The 23,919-nt window shown below is 44.8% G+C and overlaps 1 protein-coding gene across 3 annotated transcripts in view; it reads right to left on the reverse strand.

Annotated features, from left to right (window-relative positions):
- LOC137140967 (solute carrier family 12 member 7) overlaps positions 1-23,919 on the reverse strand; it is a 246,385-nt gene that overhangs the window by 26,320 nt on the left and 196,146 nt on the right. For all 3 annotated transcript variants that reach the window (XM_067529728.1, XM_067529736.1, XM_067529746.1), the window contains 2 exons: positions 2,540-2,709; positions 2,227-2,358 (listed from right to left, as the gene is read on the reverse strand). In XM_067529728.1, coding sequence (XP_067385829.1) covers positions 2,227-2,358; positions 2,540-2,709 — 302 coding nt within the window. The remainder of the gene's footprint in view (positions 1-2,226; positions 2,359-2,539; positions 2,710-23,919) is intronic.

Genomic DNA, 23,919 nt, shown 5'->3' on the forward strand with positions numbered 1-23,919 from the left:
TACCCTCATGTACATTGTGGAGGTTTATGTCTGTGGCCCCAGTCTGATTTTTGTGAAAACCATGTTGTATTTCAACCTCTACTTTGAACGTAACTTCCATTAAGTCCTTTGCTGTAACCAACATGTTGGATTCCATCAGCATTCTTATGTTGGGGGAATGGTGCCCAGATATCTGACTCTGAATTAAATATCAAGAGCCATGAACTTTTGAATAGCCTTATCCAGATGGGGCACTAGGCTGAATCACTGAATTTTAAATGCCTTTCTGCCAGCAATCCAACTTGAAGGAGAATGGAAAAACCCAGAGGAAGGACAGAAAGAAAAATGGTGTTAAGATGAAAAAAAAAAGACACGCCTTTTAAGCAGAGAGTCCAGACCTATGCCAGAAAGGGAAAACCAAGCAGGAGGGCAGAAGGGGGGGGGGGGATGTCATGGCTTCCCCAAAGGACACTGCACAAATTCCAAAAGATGCTCAAGAGTGGTGAGGACCATGAAGGAGAAAATTGTGTTCAGGTGTTTCTTGGTTTTTCCATAGATCTGTAAATCTCTTGAGTGGTCTGTGAGTTGTGTGTGTGTGTTCATTTGCAAAGCCTGTGTGTCTTATTGTTTTTAAGCCATGTGATCTTTGAAGTGTGTGACTATAGAAACCAGCTCACACAGCTAGGTGGACTCTGGAGAGAACATGTCTAAGCAACTGGGGACTCAGGCACTAGACATGTCTAGGCAAACCAACTATGGGGCCTCCACTGCCAAGAGGTCAAACATGAGGTCTGCTCCTGGGGACCACACCTGAATGACCCAGAAATAGGAACAGTGATCAATTACTACCCAGACCTCAGCACTGGATCCTCTTCCCCCAGCAGACTACTTCCAAGAGTGTGTACTTGTGTACAAAAAATAGTTAGATGGAAATAGCTGCTGGTAAAGCAACATTATTTTTTTAAATGGTGCCATTCTGAGAGCAGGACTGGATCAAATTATGATAATGGCTAAAAATAATCCTAAATACAACTTTTTAAAAAAGTATATAATGTACTAGACTAGATCTACTCAGGATATACCTCTCTATAAACTTTGTGTAGTTTGATAACCTTTTCTTAAAAGATGAGTCAAAAATGAAAGGTCAGACTGATAAGGACAAATTTTGATCAGAGCCCAATTTTAAAGACTTCCTACGAAAAATCTATCATGAGAAACCCAACAAAAATTACATAGAAAATTAAATGGACACAAAACCTAACACAATGTGAAATTACCTCTTGTAATGATCTGCAAACTTGATACATTCAAACTGGGTTTAAACCTCTTGTAATGATCTGCAAACTTGACACATTCAAACTGGGTTTAAACAGAGATTTGGAATGGCGCTCGCATTCCAAGAGGTAATTGCTTTGCTCACCCATTCTCACCTCCTAATCAAGGACTGTCATTAGCCCTCAAGAACCCGGCTTTCATCCACCTTCCCCATTGTTCTCTATGCACTTGTATATCTATGTTTCCTATTTACTGTATCATTCTACCTCTGCATCTGACAAAGTGAGCTGAGTCTCACGAAAGCTTACGCCTACAAAAATTAAATTTGTTAGTCTTTAAAGTGCCACAGAACTCTCGTTGTTTTTGCTGTATATAGACTAACATGGCTACCCCTCTGGAACTGTTCATAAGTACAAAGAGGTCACATTAAGGTTGCACAGGTAATATGAATTCTCTCTTTTCTTAGCTTTTGAGTATTTTGTAATATAGTTTTCTGTGTATAATTTATATTTATAAAACAACTACAGTGAATTTTTTCTCTCCTTTTTTTAAAAAGTAATTAAAGTGAATTAAAAGTAATTAAAAGTGAAATACAAAAACTAATGTTAATGCAATATTAAGGTGCCCAGTTAAAATCACAGTCAGAAAACACACATGTTAAGGTACCATATGCAACATTAACTCAACCATATTGCAATTGTGCAATATTTGAATACATGTGTTAATCTGACCTGTTAATGCATATATTTAAAAAATATATATACCACAAAATATATATAGGATGCATGATGTGGTTGAATTAACATTGTTGTAGGAACAAGAAATTTAGCTTTTCCTGCCATTTTAGGCCAAATACTTACTCAGTTAACACTTCAATTGTCATTAGACAAAAGAAATTCCAGAAGTCTGAGGAAGGATTTCCAAGTTTAATTCAAGGTTTTTAGGTAACAAGTAAAATGCACAGTAGCTTACCATTTCAACAACCTCCACCTCAGCATTAAGTCGAAGATGATATAAAAACATCTGAAGGTCCTTTTTCATTTGAATACTATTGTCATCCATTTGGGCTACAGTGAAGATACGCATTTTGCTTTTTCTCCACACCTATTTAAGGGGAAAGGCATTTTATCTGACAAATGAAGAAGTAATTTTTGCCCCTCCTGTTCATAATCCTTTAAACAGTTAAGTAAAAAAGTATATAAGAATTTATCTAGTAATTTTATGTAATGCTTAGTGAAAGAAAAGTCATTGCTTCTCAATTCCCTTGTTGAGTCGTGTACTGTACCTTGTGCTGTCGAAGCAGGAAAGGAAGCAACATCAGCATGCCACCATCATGAACAATCCACCACACATCAATGTTCCCTTCAGAAAAACGTTCTTGATTTGTTGGAAACAAATCAATGTTTTTAGCAACCAGTAGAGCGTGCTGTACTGCTGTTGTTTCTCGTACTGTATCTGCAGGAAGAAAAAGGACTTTCAATAAACAAACCTGAAAAATTTGAATGAAAATTGGGAGCTGCAGAAGAAGAGTATTAGATGACCAAAAAACAGGGTTACTTACCAGTAACTGTTGTTCTTCGAGATGTGTTGCTCATATCTATTCCATTATAGGTGTGTGCGCACCTCGTGCACAGATTCCCGGAACTTTTTCCCTTAGCAAGCCCCACAGGGTCGGCTCAGGTGCCCCCTGGAGTGCCGCGCTCATGGTGTGGTACATAGGGCGCTGCTGACCCCACGGGCCCTCGGTCCCTTCTTTCTGCCGACTCCGACAGCGGGGACAGAGGGTGGGTGTGGAATGGATATGAGCAATACATCTCGAAGAACAACAGTTACTGGTAAGTAACCCTGTTTTCTCTCTTCGAGTGATTGCTCATATCCATTCCAGTACAGGTGATTAAATAGCCACACCTTGGAGGTGGGTAGGAGTCAGCGTTGAACCGCCCTTGCCAGCACGGCTCTGCTGAAGCCCGCGTCCTCTCTCACCTGTTGCACAATGACGTAGTGGGACGTGAAGGTGTGGACCGATGACCAGGTCGCTGCTCTGCAGATGTCCTGCAGGGGCACTCTTCCCAGGAAGGCCACAGATGAGGCCTGGGCTCTGGTTGAGTGCGCTGTCACAGCTCCTGGAAGCGGCACCTTCGCCTGCTCGTAGCAGGTTTTAATACAGGCGGTGATCCAGGTGGAGGTGCGCTGGGTGGAGACAGGTGAGCCCTTCATCCGGTCCGCCACTGCCACAAACAGCTGTGTTGATTTCCGGAACGGCCTGGTCCACTCGATGTAGTAGGCCAGGTCTTGTCTGACATCCAGGGAGTGCCATCTCCGCTCCTCCTCCGAACCGTGCGGTTTAGGAAAAAACACGGGAAGGATGATATCCTGGTTATAATGAATCTGAGACACCACGTTAGGCAGGAAAGCCGATGTAATGGCCACCAAGAAGGCTACCTTCAAAGAGAGGACGAGCAGCGGGCATGTGGCCATGGGCTCGAAGGGGGGTCCTGTCAACATGGTGAGGACCAGGTTCAAATCCTAGGGAGGCACCGGGTCATGGACCTGTGGGTATAGCCTCTCCACCCCTTTGAGGAACCTGACTGACATGGGGTGGGAGAACAGGGATTGTCCTTCCATTGGCTGGTGGAAGGCCAAAATAGCTGCCAGATGCACCTTCAGTGAGGCCAGTGCTAGACCCTGGAGCTTTAGATGGAGCAGGTACTCCAAAATCACCTGTATGGGCGAACCACTCGGTGGGATACCCTGGGATTCCGCCCAACAGGTAAAATGCTTCCAGTTGGCCCGATACACCACCTGAGTGGAAGGTTTTCTGCTGCCGAGCAGGACCTGCTGGACCTACAATGAGCAGGCTCTCTCTCCCTCCATCAGCCATGGAGTCTCCATGCCATCAGGTGGAGGGAGTCCAGGTCCGGGTGCACAGGCAACCCTGGTCCTGGGAGAGCAGGTTGTGGTGCTTCGGGAGCGGGATCGGCAGATCGATGGACAGATCGAGCAGCATGCTGTACCAGTGCTGCCATGGCCAAGCTGGCGCAATCAGTCTCATGTCCGCTCTGTCCCTCTTGATTTTCAGGAGGACCTTGGGTAGGAGCGGGATGGAGGGAAACGCATATGTGAGGGTCCCCATCCAGTCTAGAAGGAACAAGTCGGAGGGGGAGCCCGGCTCACAACATCGGAGTGAGCAGAACCTCGGGCACTTCCTGTTCCAGGACGACGTGAACAAGTCCAGTTGGGGAGCTCCCCACTTCCGGAAGATTGAATCTACCACCTCCTGGTGTAGTGACCAATCGTGGCGGGGTAAGAACGACCTGCTGAGGTGGTCCGCCTCGTCGTTCCTGATCCCGGGGAGATGAGAGGCAGAGACATGGAAGTCGTGCCTCACAGCGAAGTCCCACAGTCATGTAGCGTCCTGGCATAAAGCCGAGGAGCACACTCCCCACTGCCTGTTCATATAGAACATGGCCGCCGTATTGTCCGTGAGGACGTGAATCATCTTGCCCCTCAGGAACCTGAGGAATACCTTGCAGGCCAGGCGGACTGCCCTCAACTCCCTGACATTGATATGGAGGGCTCTTTCGTCCGGTGACCAGAGTCCCTGGGTGCTCAAGTCTTTGCTGATGTGGGCCCCCCATCCCACATCTGAGGCGTCTGTTATGAGAGTCACTGAGGGAGCCAAGTCTCTGAAGGGGACACCCTTCAGAACCTCCCCCAGGCTCCTCCACCAGTCTAGGGAGGACAATACCTGGGTGGGAATTGTGACCACCCTGTTCAACGGATGTCTGGCTGGTACGTACACTGAGGCCAACCACCCTTGGAGAGGCCTGAGTTTGAGGCGAGCCAGCCTCACTACGTACATGCACGCCACCATATGTCCCAACAGCTGAAGGCAGTGCCTGGCTGTCATCGTGGGGGACCTGTGTAATTCTGTAATTATGGTGGCCATGATCTCGAACCGAGGCCGTGGGAGAAAGGCTCTGGCCTGGGTGGCATCTAGGGTGGCCCCTATGAAATCTATGCGCTGCACCGGGGTGAGCGTGGACTTCTGCTTGTTAATGAGCAGCCCCAGTCTGGTGCGTGTCGCGCAGGTGAGTGTAAGGCTGTTCCTCACATGAGCCCTGGACCTGCCCCGGATCAGCCAGTCGTCCAGGTATGGGAAGATCTGGACTCCTTTGCGGCGGAGATAGGCCGCTACCACGGCCATACACTTCGTAAAGACCCTGGGGGTTGACGAAGACCAAATGGCAGGGCCGAGAATTGGTAGTGGCAGCCAGCTACCACGAACCTGAGGAACCTTCTGTGACCGGGGAGAATAGAGATATGGAAATACGCATCCTTGAGGTCAAGGGCAGCATACCAGTCTCCTGGATCTAGGGTGGGAATGATGGAGGCTAGGGAAACCATGTGAAACCTGACTCGTCTGATAAATCTGTTCAGATGACGGAGGTCTAATATGGGCCTTAGGCCCCCCTTGGCCTTGGGGATTAGGAAATAACATGAATAAAATCCCCTCCCCCGTTCCTGAGGAGGAACTTCTTCTACCGCTCCGAGTGAGAGGAGGGAGTTGACCTCCTGTACGAGCAGCTGCTCGTGAGTGGGGTCCCTGAAGAGGGACTGGATAGGGGGAGAGTCCGGCGGGAAGGCCATAAGATGAAGGGCGTAGCCCCTGAGGACTACGCCGAGGACTCAGCGGTCCGAAGTGATGGTTTCCCATTCGGCATAATAGGGCCGAAGCCTGTGGGCAAAGGGCCGGGAGAGATCCAGGGGCAATGAAGGAGTGCCACCCTCATGCGCACCGTCAAAACCGTTTATTTTCATTGTTGCTCTTGCTTTGGCCTTGCTGGGGCCCCGCCGAGGACCCCTGGCGGTCATGGCAATTGGGCGCCCTGAAGCAATCCCGACCCTCCTGGGTTGAGTGGGTCTGGGGCCTGGCCTGGGAGGCGGCGGTGGTTGCCTCTGGGCCTGAGGCCGAGATTGACGTCTCGGAGCCTGCGGGGTGTAGAGCCCTAGGGACCTAAGGATGGCCCGCGAATCTTTTAGGGCACGGACCTTCTCATCTGTCTTCTGAGAGAAGAGTCCCTCCCCCTCAAATGGATTGCTTGCTGGACCTCCTGGGATAATCCTGAAGATTGTAGCCAGGAGCAGCGGCGCATGACGATGGCTGAAGCCATCATCCTGCTGGCAGCATCTGCCACATCGCTGGCTGATTGTAATGCCGCGTTTGCCACTGCCGCTCCTTCCTGGGTCACACTGGCAAAGTCTGCGGCCTGATCTGGTGGCAGCCCTGACTGGAACCTCAGTAACGAGGACCACAAGTTGAGGTTGTACCTCCCCAGGAGTGCCTGGTGGTTGGCGACACGTAGTTGCAGTGCCGCAGTGGAGTAAACCTTACAGCCAAAAAGGTCCAGCTTCTTGCTGTCCTTATCTTTTGGGGTGCTGCCCTGGCCACTCTGTCGGTCGCGCTGGTTGAGAGCATCAACAACCAGTGTACCCAGGGCAGGGTGGGTATACAAGAAGTCAAAACCCTCTTTGGGGACGTAGTATTTCCTTTCCGCGGCCTTGGAGGTAGGGGCCATGGAAGAGGGGGTCTGTCAGAGGGCCTTGGTGAGTTTCATGACCCTCTCATGCACCGGGAGGGCGACACGCAATGGCCCCGCGAAACCAGATGACCCAAAGAGAGGGTCTTCCTCCTCGGACATCTCTTTGAGGTCCATGTTGAGATTATCCGCCACACGTTTTAGCAGGTCCTTGTAGGACCTGAAGTCAAAGAGGGGAGCCTTACGGTCCCTAGCCGCCGCCTCATCTGGGGAGGAGGAGGAAGACTGCGGGAGGGGCCCCGTGGAGGGACCCTCCTCGGGGTCTGAACCCTCATCAGAGGTAATGACCCCGAGGTTGCTGGCTGGGCCATTGAAGAGTGGATGGACGCAGTGCCCTGGCCCATCTGGGTACCCCACGGCCCCCAGTACGGCCACTGCCAGGGGCCTTTGGGCCATGCCGTTGCCTGCATCGGTGCTTGCAGATGCTGGCGTATTTGGGATTCGGAGCCACTAGACCATTGTTTGTGGCCCCGGGTTGCTGAGCGGCCCCTAGATGACGATGAGGAGTGCCGGTGCCGACGTCTCCAATGTCATCAGGGGGACGAGCTGCTGGAGAAGTGGGATGTAGAACTCCCCCTGTGCCTCGATCTTTTGCAGTGACGTTTCCCACCTTGGGAGTGGGAGCGGTGCCGCCTATGTCTCCTCGAGACGGAGCGAGAGCGTAACCTACTCCGCAGTGCCGGAGCAGGCGGTGCCAACGGTGCAGCGATTTTTGCCCGCGTCGGAGACGGTGACCGCTCCAGGTTATGCACCGGAGTTGGGGATCGGTGCTGAGCCAGGCGCCGTACCGAGGCATCGGAGTCGGAGCTATGATCCCTGCGCGAGGCGGAACTGGATCAGCGTTGCCTCTCGACCACCCACGGTGTCGAGGAGCTCAACGACTCAGAGTCAGAGCTGGGAGGGGAGCCTGCCCTCTCGACCCTCCTTGACCGTCTGGGGGGAGACCTCGACTCCTGTCTCCTCCACCTACTGGGGCAACCCATCGCAGGTTTACCCCGAGACGCCAGTCCTGGAACCCTCGGCCGAGGGGGGGACGGAGGCGTGGGCAGGCCCATGAAGGCGTGTGCCACCACGAAAACCTCCGGCGTCGACGGCCCTTGCAGAGGCGCTCTCCCACCCCGAGGAGTTGGGGGAGGCTCCCTGTGAGGAGATGCCGGTGCTGGAGTAACCTCCATGGCACGTGGCTGGGGCATCTCCTGAGTTGCTCCCTGCTGTACCGGTCGCAGGGAGGAGTCCATGTGTATGGCCTCGGGCCGCATCTTCTTCTTTGGCACCACTGGCTTCAGTGTCAGTGTCGTCGGGGCGCTCCGCACCGAGGAGACGCTTGGTGCCGCCGGTGTTCTCGATGGCTCGGAGTCCGCTGGAGTGCGGACTCCATCAGGATAGCCTTCAGCCAGGCATCCCTCTCTTTTTGGGTGCGTGGCTTGAAGGCTTTGCAGATTTTACATTTCTCTTATCTGTGCTGCTCTCCAAGGCATCGGAGGCAGCGGTCATGAGGATCACTCATGGAGAAACTTTAGCATACATGGTGCAGGCTTTGAAGCCAGTGGAGCCAGGCATGGCTCTAACGAAGCCCCGAAGGGCGCTTGTTTGCTATCTACTATCTACTAAGGAGCTGTAAATTATCACAATCAACTAACAAAGAAAAACACTAGAATGCTAAGGGAGGCTACTTGCGATATGCAAGAGGCAGACGTTCCAGCAACTGTCACAGGCGGAAAGAAGGAACTGAGGGCCCGCGGGGTTGGCAGCGCCGTATATACCGCGCCATGAGCGCAGCACTCCAGGGGGCGCCTGAGCCGACCCTGCGGGGCTTGCTAAGGGAAAAAGTTCCGGGAATCTGTGCACGGGGCGCGCACACACCTATACTGGAATGGATATGAGCAATCACTCGAAGAGAGAAATCCACAATACCACTGTCATGAAAGAGGATAACTTTGGTCAAAAGCCAATCCCGCTTAAGAGATGAAGCTAAGATAGCAATCTCATATATCCACACCTACACAAAGTGGATAAATATTAATGATTTTCACAAAATTGATTGTTTAATTTAAATCAGACTTCTTTAATTAAAAATTCTTTTAAAAATAAAACTTTTAAAAATATGAATGTATGACAACCTATATTAATACCTGAATACACCATAATCTATTAAAATAATTTAAATTAAATTAAAAAATAACATCCCAACAGTACATGTTTATTGCTGAAGTTTTAAAGAAAGTCAGACCACTGAACTGGTGGAAACCACTGGCTAAGCATCTGGAAACAGAGTTAGTTGAAGTGTTAAACTTGCTTTTGACAGCAGTAGCCTCTTACACAGGTGCATAGAGAATACTATCTTCATTTCAGTTTATTCATCTAGTTCAGTTCAATGATTAGTTCATTCAAACTTGAGAAACTAATTAGAAATTGAAAAAGCAGGAAAACATGTTTCCATCTTCCAATCTATGAATATAAACTAGGTGCAAGAGGATGAGATTAACTAGTTCAAAAATCTTGAAGAGCATGGTGACCAGAAACAATTAGTTCTTTGTTTAATAAATCAGTTAGTTTTCAATGCAAAGCATGTTTTGACAAACTTATTTTATTTTCTTTTGTATTCAACACACTTCAGATAGTTCTAGTTAACTAATAAAAAAATTTTAAATGCTGTTTTTGTTTATTTTAAATGGAATTTGAATTTCCATCCAAATGCAGCTTGACACAAATCATGACTAAAAATGTAATCATCATCTAGTAATAAGAAATATGTCATTTACCATTTTCTAACATCATAAAAAGATATAAAACATAATAATCTGAATAAATGTGTGTTAATCTATATAACTGCTTAAATAAATGCGTATAGCTAAAGGCCATGTCTACACTACAAATTGTCGTTGATAAAAGCTACATCAACATTCAGCCATCAAAGTTTGTATATCACTTTTGCATACTTGGCTTCTTGTGTTGGCACTGCATGTACTCACCAGGAGTGCTTGTGTCAATGCACAGTGCAGTTCATCACAGGTAGGTATCCCAATGTACCACATGCCATCTGGCATAATGACTTTTGGGAAATTTTTGCATGTGTTGTGGGCAGAAATGACTTGCCAAGGATCTCTGGGACCTAGGAGTCAAGTTCCCAGCATGCAACTTTTTCCATCCCATAACTTTTGTGCTTTGAAAAAATTTCCCACAAACCTACTCAGCACTTTTGATGTCTGCCATCTTTGACAGATGCATCAAGTCCCACAGAACTCTGCACTATTCTCACTAACACTGCACGTACAGGAAGCATGATTCTCCTGTAACTGCAGACCCTCAAAAAGTACTGCAAGAATGGGGAATATGATACTTTCTTTAAGGACAGTTTGCTCAGGGACATAAACAACAATTCAGGATTCTTGGTGGAGTCATGTAGCCACTGCTAACAGAGAAATGAGCACTGACTGATGGGTTTGCATCATAATTCATGTCTGGGATGACAAGCAGTGGCTACAGATGCGAAAGGCCATAATCTTGGAACTATATGCTAAGCCCACCCCAGCCCTGCAGAACAGGGACACCAAAATGAGAGTTGCATCGACAATGGAGAAGTGAGTGGTGATTGCACTCTGGAAGCTTGCAATGCTAAATTACTATTACATTCGGCAACCATCCTGGAGACAGAAAATCTACAATGGTAGTTGTTGTCATGCAGGCCATTAATCATCTCCTACTACACAGGACTGTGACTCTGACAATATGCAGGACACAGTGCATGCATTTGCAGCAAATGGGGTTCCCAAATTGTGGTGGGGTGATAGATGGCACACACATCTCTATTTTGGCACCACCTTGGCACAGACTATATCAACAGAAAGGACTATTTTTCTATGGATATGCAAGCATTGGTGGATCACCAGGGACACTTCACCAATATCACTGTGGACTGGACAGGGAAGGTGCATGATGCTTGCATCTTTAAAAACACAGGACTGTTCAGAAAGCTGCAAGCACAGACATTCTTTCACAACTGGCAGGTTACCATTGACTATATGGCAATGAGAATAGTGATTCTGGGCGACCCAGTCTATCCCTTGTTTCTCTGGCTCATGAAGCTGTACACTGGCTACCTCAACAGTACCAAGGAAAGATTCAACTATCACCTCAGCAGGTACAGAATGACTGTTGAATGTGCCTTTAGTAGACTGAAGAGACACTGGAGGCATTTGCTCATAAGAGGATCTCAATGAAAAAAATATCCCAGTGGTTATAACTCCTTGTTGTATTCTGCATAATATCTGTGAGGCAAAGAGGGGAAAAGCTGATGCCTGGATGGAGAGCAGAGATGGAGCAACTGTCTGCTGGACTTTGTACAGTGAGACACAAGGGCTGTTACAAGAGTTCAACATGGAACAGTGCAGTTGAAGAAAGTTTTGAAAGAGCACCTAACAGCCATTGTTCTGTGTTGCAGTGGTCTCTGGGCCAGGAGCTTTGAGTGCTGTTAAGAATTATGATTGCTGTACATTTATAAATATGACTAGATGTTCTACTGCAGCTATGAATTATGCTGCATTTGTTCTACATTTATAAATATTGGACTGTGTGTTTTCTTGAACCTAGGAGTTCTGTGGTGCTTTACCAGTACTTGGTACTTTGAGTACTGGAATGCATTCTACAATATGAGTCGTAAACTAATAAAGATAATTTTATTCTCCATAAACTGAAATTTATTGAGTGGCAAAAACAGTGCAAGTAAAACAATGTGCAAAAACAACTGGCAATGCAATACAAATTTTAAACATAAAATTAACAGACTGGGACTTTGAAATTGGAAAGGCAGCAAACATTTCTGTCCATTTTAGTGCACAAGTGTAGTCCATTATAACTATTCATACACTAATCATGTTTCTCACAGGTCAGTGTATGTGAAGTGTTTTCCTTGCTGTTCCCTGACAAGGAGTGGTAGGGGTAAGGATGTGGCCTGTGACACCATGTGGTATGTTGGGGGTGTAAGGAGCTGCTCCCATGGAGTTTTCAAAGGACTTCAAAGGGTGGCAACTTTGGGATTTTTGGGCCTGTAGATCAACCTTATTCTGCATAAGAAGATTCATAATGTCCAGGTGCATATCTTTCTTCTTGTCCTGCTGGGGTTCCCGGGCCTTTCTCCTGTCCACTCTTTCCTTCTCCATGCCATGCCATGTTGGCCCTTCGGGCCCTTTGTTCATGGTCCTAGGCAGCACTGGCTTGCAGGATCTCACAGAACATATTTTCCCTAGCTCTCTTCTTTTTCCTCCTCATCAGGGTCATTGAGGTGTGCCCTCTCCAGTTGTGCAGATCTGGAGAGGGTACACCTCAAAGCCACCACTCCACAATTTGCTGATAAAAACAGAGATGTGTCATTGGATTTACATTCATAAAAGAAAGGGAAAGATGATTTTCAAAATTTTCTTCCCTTACTCCCATAAAAACATTTAATAAGACATGCTTATTGACACTTCAGCCTTGGAAAGCCTCTGCAGAGCATGGCTCTCCAGCCTCAGCCATGGTGAGTGTGGCCCTCTGAGGGATATTGCGGGGGGAAGAGGGAGAGAGAAAGAATTGTAGTTGCTCGAAACAATAAAATTTTGGTCCATGTTCCATGGGTGTGAATATAGAGTAATGGCACTAAATACTGGAAATACTTTCCAAAGGTGGTGGGGATTTTAGCGGATATCTGACTCCTGAGGGTAACAAAGCACAGAGAGCACAGCAGTTACTGATGTCCTGAAGCCACCTGGGCCTGTATGTCACTAGCCTGTTTACTATAATGGCGCCAGCTGAACCCATTACAGAATGACATGGAAAAGTGTTCTACCACAGAGGAAGAAATAAGACAGCCATCCCTAGAAACCGTTGGGAATAGATTCCAGAATATCTCCATGAACATTTCATAGAGACCTCTCAGGAGGATACAGTGGACATCTCTGTGTATATAAACAAACTGCTCCACTTGGTGCCAGCCTCTCCCTACACTCTCCTAACCCAAAAGGGAAATGAAAAGCACATGCCAACTCTACCTCTGTTTGTTGTACCGCTACCTCTTTTATAGGAGTAGAACAATGAAACGTTGATATGTGTGTCTTGGGGACAGGCCAGGTGCCATCTTTACAGTTAAGCACAGTAAGGGAAGAAGTATGCACACGCTTCCCCAAGGTCACTGCCCCTTCACTGGGTGTATCCATGCTCTGTTGGTGGGACTGGCGAGACTGTGGCAGAGTCTCAAACAGTTCTGGCTGACGGAATAGCTGGAGCCCCTCGCCATGTCTCCCCTCTGCTCCTCCTCAATGTTCATGGCAGGGATGTCTGTCTTGTAGTCCTCTGAAAGTATCCACAGTGGCCTGTGGAAAGCCATTGGGGTCTCCACCAAGTATGGCATGCAGTTCATTGTAAAAGCAGCAGGTCTGCATCTCAGCACCAGATTGATTGTTGGCTTCCTTGGCCTTGTGGTACACCTGGTGCAGTACCTTTGTTTTCATGCAGCACTGTTGCTGATCCCTGTCATACCCTTTTGCCTACATCCCCCATGAAATCTGTTCACAGATGTCCATGTTTCAACAGCTGGTCCATAGCTGTGCTTGCATAGCCTCTTCTCCCCACAGGCCCAGGACAGCCAATACCTCCTGTCTCCAGGCAGGAGTGGGTCTGGTGTGTGGATATGACATGGTCAGTTGCATACAACGAGGAAGAACCGCTAGGTATACTTGCTGAAATGGGCAATCAGGAAAAGGCATTTCAAAAATACTTGGGAGTGGCTTCTAGTCTCTGTGACCCCAGGGAGATGGGCAAAGCACTGTGAGATAGCTGCTGGAAAACTGTTAGCATTAGGTCAATGGCAGGTCACACAGTGTCTACACTTGCACAGCATTGACCTCAGTAAGTCAACCATGACCCAACACCATTCAGTGAGGTAGTTTTATTGCATTGCCATAATGGAGTGCTTATATCAGAGGAGGACATATTTCATTGTAGATCCATCACAAATAGGCTGATTCAAAGTGACTTATGTCTACCTAATTCTGTAGTGTAGACCAGGCCATAGTGTTTCCTTCAATAAAAAAATACTGAATTTGTGTAAAGGCTATATTGCACCCTTTTCAGCACGTGCAATGTGGACCCCTCTGTTCCTTCTCCACTGTACGGCTGTATGTTTGACTCTGAAGTAGAGGGGAAGGTGGGTGGGTAGTGGATACCCACAGGGACACACATCTCGAAGAACCTCCGTTACTGCACAGGGTGAGTAACTTTCTCTTCTTCTTCAAGCAGTATCCCTTTGGGCGCTCCTTTCCCGATGATTTCGAGCAGTGCCCTCAGTTGGTGGAGGGAGCTTCGGAGTTTTTAGGCTGAATAGAAGAGAGTACTGATAATCCGATTACTGCATCATTTCTCAATGCTTGGTCGATGGCATAGTGTTTTATGAAAGTGTGGGCCGAGGCCCAGGTTGCTGCCTTGCATATTTTGGTAATTGGCACGTTATGCAAGAAACAACTGATCTGGTTGAGTGTGTCCTGATGCTTTGGGGTGGCGTCACACCTGAATGTGTGTAGTATGTGTGGATGGAGGTAGAAATCCAATTTGAAAGTCTTTGGATGGATATGACGTTACCCTTGGAATGTTCCGTAACTGACATGAAGAGTTTACGAGATTTCCTGAAAGGTTTCGTTCTTTCTAGGTAGAACGCAATGTCTCGTCTGATGTCGAGCATGTGGAAGGCCGCACCCTGTACACTGGAGCGGAGTGTGGTTTCGGAAAGAAGGTAGGTAAATGGATGTATTGGTTAAGGTGGAATGCTGATGTTAAGCTGGGGAGAAATTTTGGATGAGGTTGTAGCATCATCTTATCTTTGTGAAATATTATATAAGGTGGGTGGGTCATGAGTGCTCCGAGTTTACTCACACGGCATGACGTTGTGATAGCGACTAGAAATGCCACCTTCATGGACATGTGTAGTAGTGAAAAGTCACTAAAGGCTTGAAGGGTGGCTTGATAATCACATGGAGGACCAAATTGAGGTCCCATGGTATTATGGGAGGACGTATGTCTAGGTACACATTTTGTATACTGGTCAGAAAGCATTTGACGATTGGATGCATGAAAATCGTGGTATCGTCAATGAGATAATTGATAGCTGCTAGGTGTACTTTAATTGAGCTAATCGCTAATCTAGATTTTTTTATTTCCAGGAGATATTCAAGTATTGTGGGGATTGATGCTGTTAATGCGCTGACCTGCTTTCGTTGACACCATGAGGAGAATCTACACCATTTCTGGAGGTAAGTTTTTCTTGTGGCAGGTTTTCTACCATTCAGTAAAACATCCCTTACTTGTTCCAAACATTGTAGTTCAGCTTGTCCGAATCAGTTAGGAACCATGCTGTGAGATGTAAATTCTCCAGGTGCAGATGGCATATGGTGAAGAAACAAATTGACAGAGCCAGACGGGTAACCAGAAGTCACCTACTACAGGATAGACCCAGCAAAGAAAACAACAGAACACCACTGGCCATCACCTAAACCTCCAGCTAAAATCTGTCCAACACATCATTAAGGATCTACAACCTATCCTAGCAGATGATCCCTCACTCGCTCAAGCCATGGGAGGCAGACTTATCCTTGCTTACAGAGAGCCCCCCAACCTGAAGCAAATACTCACCAGCAACTGTACACCATACAACAAGAACACTAAACCAGGAAATCCCTGCAACAAACCCCAATGTCTGCTCTGCCCGAACATCGACTCTAGTGACACCATCACAGGTCCTAACCACATCAGCCATACCATAAGGAGCTCATTCACCTGCACATCTACTAATGTAATACATGTAATCATGTGCCAGCAATGCCCCTCTGCCATGTACATTGGTCAAACTGGACTGTCACTACGCAAAAGAATAAATGGACACAAATCAGACATAAAAAATGGTAACATCCATAAACCAGTCAGAGAGCAGTTCAATCTCCCAGGGCACTCTGTAGCTGACTTGAAAGTTGCTACACTTCTACAAAAAGACTTCAAAAATAGACTTCAGTGAGAAACTGCAGAGCTGGAACTCATATGCAAACTTGACACAATCAAACTGGGTATGAATAGAGACTTGGAATGGTTATCTCATTACAAGAAGAAATTGCCACTGTTCACACATTCTCACCTTCTAATCAATGGTTGTGAATAGGCCTCATCTATTGTACAGGCGTAAATACCTGCCCTTTCCTGGTTACTATGCGGCCAGTCCGCCGTCCAATCTAGTATTCAGTAGCTAAGATAATCTAAAATCAAGATCTAACCTATAAGTAATATTTATTATTCAATTAATTAAATTAAATTACATGAAAGAACAGTTAAACATAGCCAACAGGTCAATAGTATAAAAACTAAAGCCCATTGATAAAATTTAAAATATGGAGAATAAATATATCTATATCTAAAATATATCTAAAATCCACAGGATACACGAAATGAATGTTCAGGTTCACCGTTTATCGCTAAAAAGAGCCAACATATCCGTCGTAGCATACATAGCAAGTCTGCACACACTTTCTTTAAAACTTTTAAATTTATCAATACCTAAAATTTTAAAAATTTCATCATTTCTTTCACTCCATTTACCTCTCGCCCCAACCACAAATCCAAGGAAGTGGATGATCTTCCCACCAGTGAGCTGCAGCACCTCCTCCTCCAACTCAGAGTAGTATGCCTCCTTCTCACTGTGGGCTGCCTCCACACTGTCAGCGTTGTCTTCCCATCTAACTGTGACATCCACAATGGCTACCACTCCTTCCTTTTCAATAATGAGGTCAGGTTTTCTCAACTTCCCTTCTTTATTATGAAGGTAAGGTTCAATCCAAATTTTACATCCTTTATTTCCTACTTTATCAATTAGTGCTTTAACTATTCTATTATGTCTTTTAATTCTTGCTTCTTTTGTTTTTATCCACTGACCAGAGATATGAGGAATTGTCTCTTTGACCTTACCACACCATCTACATAACCCTTCCTCCATCTTCCGTCCTCTTGCTAGAGCTTCCCTGGTGGGAAAAACATTCGCTGTCATTTGCAATGCCGCAATCAGAGAGAAGGACCTGGCCAAGCAAGGATATTTTAAAAACGAATTACTAATACAATCATTTTTAAAATATTTAATACCAATTCCCTGACATCTTAAATTACTCCATTCTAAAAACTCTTCATCTCTCCACGTTTTAGGATTAGCTGTTTTAGCACTATATATTAAAATTTTCTCCACTAAATTTTCCCCAGCATATAAAAACGAGAAATCTATCCAATTATCTTTGGAGACAACATGTCTCCTCCATTTATGAATTAACATGTTTGGAATTTGGGTACTAAATTTTGTAACTGCTAAACCCCCATCTCTAGTTCTAGCATAGAATAGCCCGTCAGTTGTACACTGGGGGAGATGTAAAATCTTTTTAAGAGTGTTCCTAACTAAAACATCTAATTCATTTAACATATAAAGTGGCGGCTCGATTAAAAGTAATTCATAAAAAACTCATTAAAATGTAAACTTTTAAAATTATCAATTTCTGCGCAGGTTTTAATGGAGCCTTACATAAACTTTCACACCAATCAACTAATTTTTCCTTAGGGGAATTATTAGCCACTCCCACCCATGGATCTATTCTTGCACCTAGATATCTTTTAGACTCACCAGGTTGAATATAATCAATTAATTCATCACCTAATCCCCATTTATCTTTTGGGTTGATAACATATGTTCCCATGCGTGGGAAAATATGAAAGCCCTTTGTCTTTTTAACATTTACTTTTAAACTTGAATTTTTACAAAACTGATTAAGAATTTTTAAATTCTTAACCATCCCCTTATAGGACCTACTTAATATAGCGATATCGTCGGCAAAGGCCAATGAAGTTATCTTTCTACCCTGCACTATAAAACCATCTCCTTCATCTTCCAATTTATATAAAAGAGGGTCCATGGCTATATTAAATAAAATAGGGGAGAGCGGATCACCTTGCTTAACTCCACTCTTAATTAAAATAGGTTCTGTCTTATCCTCACCAACACTAATTTCAGTGTAGCAATCTGTATACAAATCCTTTACAATATCAATAAAACTCTCTGATATCCCAAATCTCTTTAACCCCTTTAAAATGTGACCATGGCCAACCGAATCAAATGCCTTAGCAAGATCAATAAAAACAACAGCTATTTCGTCTTTATTTTTCTTGGCCCCTTTAATTAACTTTTCTAAAATCGATATATTTTCCTCGCAGCCAGAGGCTGCGATAAAACCTTTTTGTCTGGTGCATAATTTAACAGCACTTGATAATCTTTTAGCTAAAATTTTTGTATACAACCTAATCCAAATCGAACCAATAGTCAATGGCCTCCAAGATGATATTTTCTTCAACTCTTGTGGATCCTTGACTTTAGGAATCAGGATCGTACGATTGCCTTTAAAACACTCTGGAATCTGTCTATTTAAAAACCAAATATTAAAAATCCTTACTAAAATCCTACTGTCTAAATTATAAATATCCCATAAATCCTTAACCTTAATTCCATCTGGTCCAGGAGCACTACTATTATCAATCTCTCTTAAGGCTTCTCTAATTTCATCAATTGATAAAGGCCAATTTAAAATTTCATTATCTACCACTTCTTTTACTTTTGGCCATCCTCTGGTATTCCCATGTCCTTCTCTACCCAAAATTTCTTTATAATAGGTTTCAATCTCCTTAACTGCTATCTTACACATCACTTTATCAGGTTCTCCCATAATGATCCTAGCCAACCTTTTCTTATCTTTTTCAAAGAGGGTTTGATAGAATCTAAATTTAGCTTTTCTCCCAGCATATTTTCTATTTCTATTATATTTATCAGGAGGCTTACCCACTTTTCTTCCTTGTTTCCCATTATCATTCTGTATATTATTTTCTTTATTATTTTCCAAATTCTCTACATCTTCATGAGGAGAGTTCATCAATAATTTACATAATTCCTCAAATAATCCCCAACCTTCTGCTACAGTGGCAGAAGCATTTAATTGCTGTTCAATAAAATCCAATTTCTCTAAAATACGAGCCCCATTACACCTAACTCCTGTTAAAATCCTATCAATTAAAATTTTATCTTTTAAGGGTTTAATTTTCTCACGTGGAGGAATATCTTCTAAAATATCTCCCATCCTGCCCTCTTCCCATAAAACCATAGAATCTTCATCCTTTTTAACCTTATTCTTGGCCAGGTCCCTCCTCTTATCTGATATTTGCTTATTTGTTTTTGTTTTTAATTCACTTTCTATACACTTATTAATATTTCTAGTCCCTGCATATTTTATTTCAAGCTGAATCAATAATTCAATTTCCTCTTCTGTCCATACCCGAGAGCGAATTGTTTTCCCAACCACTCTAGCTTCCTTTCTTTCCTCATTCCTCACCGCGGGATGCCTATGTCTGATGTGTTGACTCCGCCCCGAGCAAGTGTAGAAGGCAGACCCACAGACCATGCAGGCATACTTCTTCTCTGAGTTATCCACCTCCTTGGGCCTGCACTTGGGGTAGTGGCAAGCTATGTTATGGAACTGCGAATGTTTACCACATTTTTTGCAAATAACTCTTATTGAAGTGCTTTTATGTACATTATTTATATGCTTCGCCCATTTACCGAAACTAGCTAAAATTTGTGAACATATAGGACAATTAAAACAATCTACGGGATATTCTAAATAAAATATTCCCTCTTTAAATGAACTACTCTCTTTAAAACTAGCTGTATTCACAAAATTTGTATTAAAATTATCTCCTAAAATATTTCTTCTATTTTCCATAAAATCATGTTGTAAATTATTAAAATTGGTATTATTATTATTATTATTATTATTAAGATTATTAAATTCTATTAAATATGGATCATCAAAAGAATCTAAATATTTGTCATAAAAGCTAGATTTAGAATCGATTATCTTAAGGTCACTATATAAAACATTCGTAAAAGCCATCGGTAAAAGATTAAAATCTAAAACTTGGCTCTCGCTAAAATCCTCTTGTTCCTCCCGAACAACACTCTTCTCTCCAACTTGGAGATTAAAATCATCCATAAAACCAGCTATTCCATCTTTTACTCTATCTATAGCATAAGGAGATAGCATCGGTCCGGCTCTATGAATAATACCCCTTATCAATTTAACACTACTAGCCGGGGCGTCGAAACTAGTAGCGGAGGCGTTTTTAACCCGGTCCAGCACCAATCTGGTATGAAATAAAATTTCTGTTTTCTCCATAGATTTAAAAGATACTACCCTTTCACAGGGGGAGGCTTACCCTTACCAGGGGGTAACAATGGTAACTGAATGGACTTTACTAACACCTACCCTACCCATTGTTGTTCCTTACCCTTGGATGTATATATATACCCCCTATCTGATTTCTGTTTCTTGCATCTGACGAAGTGGGTTGCAGCCCACTAAAGCTTATGCCTGCAGAAATTAAATTTGTTAGTCTTTAAAATGCTACAGAACTCTCATTATGATTGAGGATGTTTCTGTTATGAATGGAATTCCTGCTAGAAGGTTGTTGGGCTGTGTCCACCATTTCAATGATTGTGTGATGTTTTTTGGGATTGATACTGTTTTGTATAAAGAGTGTCTGTGTGGTTTGTACACTGTCACAAGCCACATATGAAGTAGCCTCATGTGCTGTCGTGCATTTTGCCATACAAACGTAGTGGCTGCCATATGACCCAACATTTGAAGGCATGTACAAACATCCAGCATTGGGCTGCTTTGTATTCTAGATTCCAGATTTGCAGTAGTCTGAAATCTGTTGTTTGGTAGGAACGCCCTGGCGCTAATGGAATTCAGGTGCGCCCCTATAAACTCTAGTTGCTGCTCAGGTTCCAGGGTGGATTTTTTGTCATTTATCATAAGGCCTAGTGTGTGAAATACTCACCTAATAGTGTGAACTGCATAAACAGCTTCCATGTGCCCTTATTAAACAATCGTCAAGATAAGGGAATATGGTGACACCTAGTCTGCAAAGATATTCTGCTACTACAGCAAGGACTTTGGAAAAAACTCTTGGAGTAGTGCAAAGGCCAAAGGGTAGCACTGTGTATTGATAGTGATTGTTGAGGAATGTTAATCTTAGGAATTTTCTGTAGGCTGGATGAATAGTAATGTGAAAATATGCATCCTGAAGGTTGAGGGCTGCAAACCAGTCCCCCTGTTTCAGCACTGGCAATATTGTAGCCAGAGTGACCATCCTGAATGTTTGTATCTTTATGAACTTGTTCAATTTTCTAAGGTCTAAAATGGATCTCCAAACTCCAGTTATCTTTTGGGTAAGGAAATAATGGGAATAAAATCCTTTTCCTCTGTGTTGGGAGGGAACATGCTCTATGGCACCTATCTGGAGTAAATGCTCGGCCTCCTGTTGTAAAAGTTGTTAGTGAGATGGATCCCTGAAGAGGGACAGGAAAGGAGGTAGGGTTGGGGGTATGGAGATAAAGGGGATGGTATATCCAGATCATATGATTTCTAGTACCCATTTGTCTGATGTTATGTTCAACCAGCGTTGGTAAAACGGGCGTAGGCGATGGCTGAACAAGATGGAGTCTGGCTGTTGAAGGTGGGGGAGGTCATACAGATTCTCATCCAAGACCTCAAAACTGCTGCTTTGGAGGGGCAGCCTGGGATGCTGATGGCTGCTGATTATTTTGTTGACGTCATTGTCGCCTTTGACGGGAGCGTGACTACTCGCAGAACAGACGATACGAACAATGTTGGTATCTGGAATTATAGGGTTGATACCTGAATGGTCTTCTTGTTGTTGCAGGTGTATAAATTCCAAGGGTGCGTAGTGTAGCTCTGGAGTCCTTCATAGTGTGCATGACTTCATTCGTTTTCTCTGCAAAGAGCTTCACTTTATCAAAAGGAAGATCCTTGATGGTTGCCTGCAGTTGTTTAAGCAGGGCTGCAGAGTGAAGCCATGACGCCCTATGCATTACGACCGCAGTTGCTATAGTTCAAGCCGCAGTGTCAGCCACGTCAAGGGAAGCCTGCAGGCCTGTTCTTCAGACCAATTGGCCTTCTTTGATCAAGGAATGAAATCGCTGGGCTTTGTTATCCAGGAGAAAGTCAATAAATTCAGATAGTTTTTAATATTTTTCGTAGACATAATTTGAAAGCAAGGCAGCATAGTTTGCTACCCTCAACTGGAGAGTGGACGACGTGTATACTTTTCTTCCCATTAAATCCAGCCTTTTATCATCTTTGTCATGTGGGGTCGACTTACGATGCTGCTGTTTATTCCTCTGTTTGGCCGCTTCCATAATCAGGGAATTAGGGGCTGGAAGGGTGGAGAGGAACTCTGAATGTTTGGCTGGGATATAATACTTTTTATTAGCCCTTTTACAAGTGGGGGGATGGTGGCGGGGGTCTGCCATATATTATTTGCTGGCTCAATAAGGGGATCATCCATAGGAAGGGCAAATTTAGTGGAAATTGAGGTCTGCAATATCTTAAGCAGTTTATGTTGCAATGCTGCCACTTCCTGGAGAGGGATGTCTAAACTGTCAGCCACCCTCTTAAACAGTTTCTGGAACTGTTTAAAACAATCTGCAGTCGTAGGGGGTAGGAGAACTACGGTCTCATCAGGTGAGGAGGACGAGTTATGTGTGGTAGGCAGCCTTTCTTGCTCTACAGTTACTTCCTGTTCATTGGCAGGGTCAGTTAGTTCGGGTCCTTTCTGAGTAGGTCTAATAGGTGACCTGTCTCTATAAGTGTATGAAGTTGAGGGTCTACTATGTGGTGGCGAGTAAGTAGATCAGGTGTCCCAGGCAGGCCAGTGCATATGATATTGTGGGTCAACCCAAGGAGGGGGAAACCATGGATATGGTGGTCGTCTATGATATCCCCGATGTCTAGATGGGTGGGCTCTGGGTGATGATAGGCGAGGAGAGAAGGTGGGGTGTTCGGCCACATCCTCTTTGTCATTGGAAAAGGGGATGGGAGACATGGGCTGCTCTTGGGTAAAGTGCACTGGAGACATGTTGGTGCCGTAGAGAGGTGATGATGGGGATGATGCTAGAGATTCCTTCTCATTATCATGATGTTTGGTCTTTAGAGCATGTTTTTGCGGAGCGGGAGTGATGGGTTCCATTGTAAGTGAATGTGCTGAGGTGTGCTCCATATCGTTTCCTGGTATGGATGTGCTTGTCAGCCCTGGTGATGCCGTTGGTACGATCAGGGCCATCTATTGTCCAGGCTGTATCGATGCTGTGGGGGTTTTTGGTGTCGATGTAAAGGTATCGGAATGTGTCAGTGCCGTCCAGCTTGTTGGTGCTGAGGTCTGAGAGCGCCACTGTGGAGCCCGTTTCCTTAGACGGCACCATGCCACTTCTCGGTACCGAGGTCCGAGTCGGTGCCACTGTCAAGGTGGTTATAGCCGTTGCGTGTACCGTTGCTTTAGGTAGTGCTGTCTTGGTACGGGGCTGTTTGTTTTTCTCTCTCAGCTCCTTAGAGGAGTGATGAGAGTCTCTTCTTGTCGATGAGGTCATAGTACCAGAGGAACCTACAGCCTCTTTGGTACTGAACTCTGTCTTTTTCAGAAGACCTCCTTCTCTTGGCATGCTCCGTTATAGATGGAGTAGAATGCCTTTTTCTGATATTTTCTTGTGGAGGGTCTGAGGCAGGTCTAAGCAACCGCTCCATGAGGATAGTTTTAGGTGGAGGTCCCTGTCGCGCCTGGCTCTGGCTTTGAGGTTTGTACAATGGACACATTTCTGGGCAACGTGTCCTTCACCCAGGCATCTCATGCACTGAGAGTGTCCATCTGAAGTGGGCATAGCATCCTTGCACGAAGTGCAGCATTTGAAGCCGGGGAAACCTGGCATAATGCTATCTATAACTAAAGGGTAAGTCAGAGGGAAATCTTTTTGGGGGGGTGGGTGAAGGATTAAGGTAAGGTATACTAAACTACAGGTAAACTGAGTAATTTAGGAAAATAGAAAGAAAAGACTTATTAAAGATTTCTAGAGGGCTATGAAGAACTGCTGGGAGCTCCGTCTTGGACCGCA

Source organism: Emydura macquarii, unplaced genomic scaffold (assembly GCF_026122565.2).
Source record: "Emydura macquarii macquarii isolate MOO-44397 ecotype Brisbane River unplaced genomic scaffold, CSIRO-AGI_Emac_v2 contig_320, whole genome shotgun sequence".
Taxonomy (NCBI): domain Eukaryota; kingdom Metazoa; phylum Chordata; order Testudines; family Chelidae; genus Emydura; species Emydura macquarii.